This window comes from Morone saxatilis, unplaced genomic scaffold, assembly GCF_004916995.1.
Source record: "Morone saxatilis isolate NCDOM2014 unplaced genomic scaffold, NCSU_SB_2.0 Contig17, whole genome shotgun sequence".
Lineage (NCBI taxonomy): Eukaryota > Metazoa > Chordata > Actinopteri > Moronidae > Morone > Morone saxatilis.
In genome coordinates, this window is record NW_023339729.1 from 1599416 (window position 1) to 1603792 (window position 4377).

At 42.2% G+C, this 4377-nt stretch overlaps 1 protein-coding gene across 2 annotated transcripts in view; it reads right to left on the reverse strand.

Annotated features, from left to right (window-relative positions):
- The window catches only part of zdhhc5a (zinc finger DHHC-type palmitoyltransferase 5a), a 26053-nt gene that overhangs the window by 7017 nt on the left and 14659 nt on the right, over nt 1-4377 (reverse strand). For both annotated transcript variants that reach the window (XM_035660075.1, XM_035660074.1), the window contains exons 4-8: nt 3034-3155; nt 2652-2809; nt 1260-1432; nt 875-977; nt 648-739 (exon numbers count right to left, since the gene is read on the reverse strand). In XM_035660075.1, coding sequence (XP_035515968.1) covers nt 648-739; nt 875-977; nt 1260-1432; nt 2652-2809; nt 3034-3155 — 648 coding nt within the window. The remainder of the gene's footprint in view (nt 1-647; nt 740-874; nt 978-1259; nt 1433-2651; nt 2810-3033; nt 3156-4377) is intronic.

The window sequence follows — 4377 nt, forward strand, 5'->3', positions numbered from 1 at the left end:
TTTATTAAAAACATTTGCAGATGGGAGTGACAGATGCTTTGGTGAAGCATCGGCACGATACATAATGTTAGAGAGAAGTGTGGCGGGAGGCCAGAGTCTAAAATTTAAGAAGAAAGGCTGCTGGTAGGCGTATATGCAGCCCGGTCAGGTCTGGAAGAAAGACAAGTACTGTCACATTTTCAGAATTCTCAGTCAGTCACTCTCACAAAATGATGGTCTTTGGATGGTAATGGTAAATGGTAAATGCTGTACTTGTATACAGCACCTTTCTAGTTTCCAACTCGCTCAATAGTTTTCGCTTTTTTAGCAGCTACGTGCCACATGTCCACCGCCCTTAGTCGACACATAAAGTCCATCGAACAGAAACTAACTCATTCATACACATTCACACACAGATGCGCAGCATCGGGAGCAACTTGGGGTTCAGTATCTTGCTCAAGGATACTTTGACACGTGGTGTGAGGAGATGGGGATCGAACGAACAACCTTCTGATTAGTGGATGAAGATGTCGGAAACATTACCGATGCTGTCTCTTAGCGGAATGTTGATGGATTACAGTTGGAGGCATTCCTTTGTAAGGCTATGGAGTGCTAATGAACAGTGCATCAGAAAGAAGTATGCAAAACAGAAGGGGGGAAAAAAGCACCTGGGTGCCTGCGAGCTGCAGAGGACGTGAGAGACATTCTTCCAGCAGCCATTGGTGAACGGGTTAACGCCTCCTCTGAACTTCCCTGTTACCTGGAGAAAGAGACACAGAGTTACAGTTACACATCTTGCTAACATCTGAATAAACTAAATATATCAACTACATGATTCCTGAGACTGTAATTTTACCTGTGACTGGTGCACACATAATGAAACTGGGTTTCCTACCTGTTCATTGGTAGTCCTGCCTCTGGCCACAAGCACTATGTGGAAACCAGTGAGGCCAGCAACTGGGATAAAGAACAAGCCTGCAACACACATTACAGCCAGCCTGAGAGCAAAGGGGGTCAAGGAATACCATAAAAGAGCAGGTTGAACAGACGGATGAAGGCCCATGCAGAATAATGTATTAGGTTTCATGATAATGTGCCCATTAGATTTTTATATTTATTGTGTGTAAATGGACAGCTTGGTCTGGTGGTGCTGTTAGACATGCAAGAGTTAACAAAATAATTAGAAGTCATCATGGAAATCTGTTGCTTTGAGCCAATAATGATAATCTTTTCCAATAATCATGGAACAAAAATACATGGGAAAGGTCCTTAAAAGATACGTGACGATGGCGTGCAGGCGGTCAATGTTCTGGCGATGGTAGAGGATGAAGAGCAGGCCAAAGCCAAACACGGCCATGATGTGAGCCGTCAGAGACAGGAGGAACAGGAAGAAGTAGCGGTAGTTCCTCCTGCCGATGCAGTTGTTCACCCATGGACAGTGGTGGTCGAAATCCTATATGATGAGGGTTAAAAGACGCTGTGGTAAGAAAGCTAGTACAGTAAAAAGCATTTGTCTGCACCTACATGTTACCAGGAAGTACAGTAAAAATTGACATACCGATGACATGATTTAGTGTGTGTGGTAGTCAGTTAATGTCTGTGCCACTGTGCACATGAACCATCACAGCATGTCTATAAGTTTTACCACAGAATCAAATGTATATGAAACTCCGGCCGATTCAGGTCATGGGCTGATCAATCGGTGCTGGTATGAGTATTAATTCAATTCAATTTTATTTGCTATAGCACCAATTCATAAACAGAAGTTATCTCAGGACACTTTTCAAGTCTAGACCGAACTCCTTATAACAACTTACTACTTTAAAGGATACTGGCATTGGTACTGGTATCATATTATTTTAGACAATACCCAGCTCTAAGCATACTGCTAACTCCTAACCTTGAAAGGATTAATCAGAAGTTGCGCACATAATTCACACAATGTATCGTGGGCTACGAATAACATGCCTACTTAAACCTAGATCATACTTAGATCAGGCTTCAGTCGTGACATTCATCCCATTAGCTTTTATTTTTTTTGTAAACCTATGTTGTCTTGTGATGCAGTGTTTGCTTTTTCCAATTAAAACTGCACTTTCAAATGCATTTTCCTGCAACCTTTGAGGCACATTTGATAAGAACAGACAAGTCAATTAAGTCTCAGTTCTCTTAAAATAATTTTTGTTGGAATGCTGAAGTATAAAGATGTGTGGAATGAAGGAAAAACAAATCTTGTTTGTATGTGTTCCTGATCACCTTCAATAACTCATTTACCAGACAGAAAAAGGTCAATGGATCTGAAAGACTGGTATGAGCTATATAAAGCCTGATCCATTTTGATCAGTAATTGAGATTAACCTAATGTGCCTGCTGTAACAGGAACGTATGCCTTCAAGTGAGGAGAAAAAAAAAAAACTGTCTTTGTGTCTATTACGGAAACATTTTTCGGGTGATTAATCTATCCAATTGCTGGTGCATTTGTGCCACGAAGGATGGAGAAGCTCTGTCCAAACCTCTGCAACAAAACATAAACACTGACACTCCTCTCTCCACCATTAAAGGAAAGACGGTTTCAGGAGGCACATGGTTGATGCAGTTCTGTTAAACGTATCTAACCTGGATGAGCTTTACACTATCCTATGTAACTAGTGAATGGGTGAGTGTGAGCACACCTCAACACAGTTGTCACAGACGGAGCAGTGGGAGCACCGTGGCGGCCTGTAGAAGCGGCAGGTGGAACACCACTTCATCCTGACCTGGATCCCTCTAATCTCTACAGTCTTGTAGAGGGGGGCACGGAAATCGTCCTCCTTGTCCTCGTCCTCGTCGGCTGCAGAGAAAATTGACCATAATGAACATTTGAGCCCTGACATCAGAACACATGCACATATATAAGCTGTAACAAGGAATCTTCATTGTGTGCGGATAAGCAAGAAATGTAGGCACTGAAATGAAGCCAAAAGGCAAACTTTACATTATATAATAAGATAGTATTTAGTGGCCTGTTTGGTGACATAAAAAGCATCACACACATTCAACCATCCATGCACTCACCTCTCGGGAAGATGCCGGGGTCCATGAATGTGGCCATACAGAAGTTAGCCAAAACAAACAGGAAGATGACTCCATTGTAGATGGGCACAGCTATTGAAAAACGCTCTGAAAGCCACGGGCACCTGAAAACAGACAAAGGGGACAGTGCCTGAGGAAAATCCAAAGACCAAGACTGTGTCTCATTTTATTTCAGTTGTAATGAAAGGGCGGTTGTGGTCCTTCTCACACAACTAATCTGTTAGAGATGGCACAATTCACGGGAAAGAGGATGGTGGAACTGGAGTTGCACAGAAAATGCAAGAGTATGGTAATTTAGGATAACATTAAGCACTGAGCAACTAGAAATCACATTTAAAACAACTGTCAGCCAAAAATCAGGCCATGTTTAGTTAGCTGACTTAGCGTTAGCTTACCTGCTCCCTGAAAGCTGTAACATTATCCTCTGTAACTTCACATCATCGCCAATGCAGTCAGCTACATTTTGTTGTTCACTAAATTAATCCAGCCAGTGGTGGAAAAAATATAAAATAAAAACTCTAAAAGGGCATCGTATATCAGGTTATCCCACACGGATTCAATCGCCATGGACTGGGACCTCTCTCATCTTATGAACGGTCAACAGCCGCAATTTGCATGCAGACAAAATTAATAAATGTCCGCAGCTCCATTGCCAATTTTGTTCCCCATAAAAATAACAAGCCAACGTATCAAAATTAAATTACCATTGTACTGCTTTTTTTTTTTTTTTTTTCAGTCGTTTAATTCAGGTTTTTTTGTGTAGTGCTGTATTTATTTAGTAGTGAGAAAATAAGAGGAAATGTGAGAGTGATTGCAGGGATACAACACTAACAGACTCAGGAAGAAACAAGCAGTGAGAGACTAGATGATGGGCTTTTGTCAGGGTGACAGATGTTGGCCTATTTTGTCCTCACTAATCTGAAGCACAGAGCTGACTGCCCACCACACACACACACACACACACAACCACACACACACACACACACACACACACACGACACCACACACACCACACACACCACTCAATTACGCCTGTCAATCTGACTTTCTCACATTTATACCACATCCACATTGTTTCTCCCACAGACACTGCTTCACACACTCAAAAATCACCACTACTCTTCCCTCACGACACACTGAGAAACACACACAAACCCACTGACTGAGGTGTCAGCGAGATTAGTGTTGACAGTCTAATACCCTTGACTTAGCATTCTGTCAGAAACACTCACAGGGCCACACTGAGACAGATAAGTCTGAAAATGCTGTTTACATGTGAAAACGACCGTGGTTCAGTCTAGAGCCCGACCCATTTATCGGCAGGCC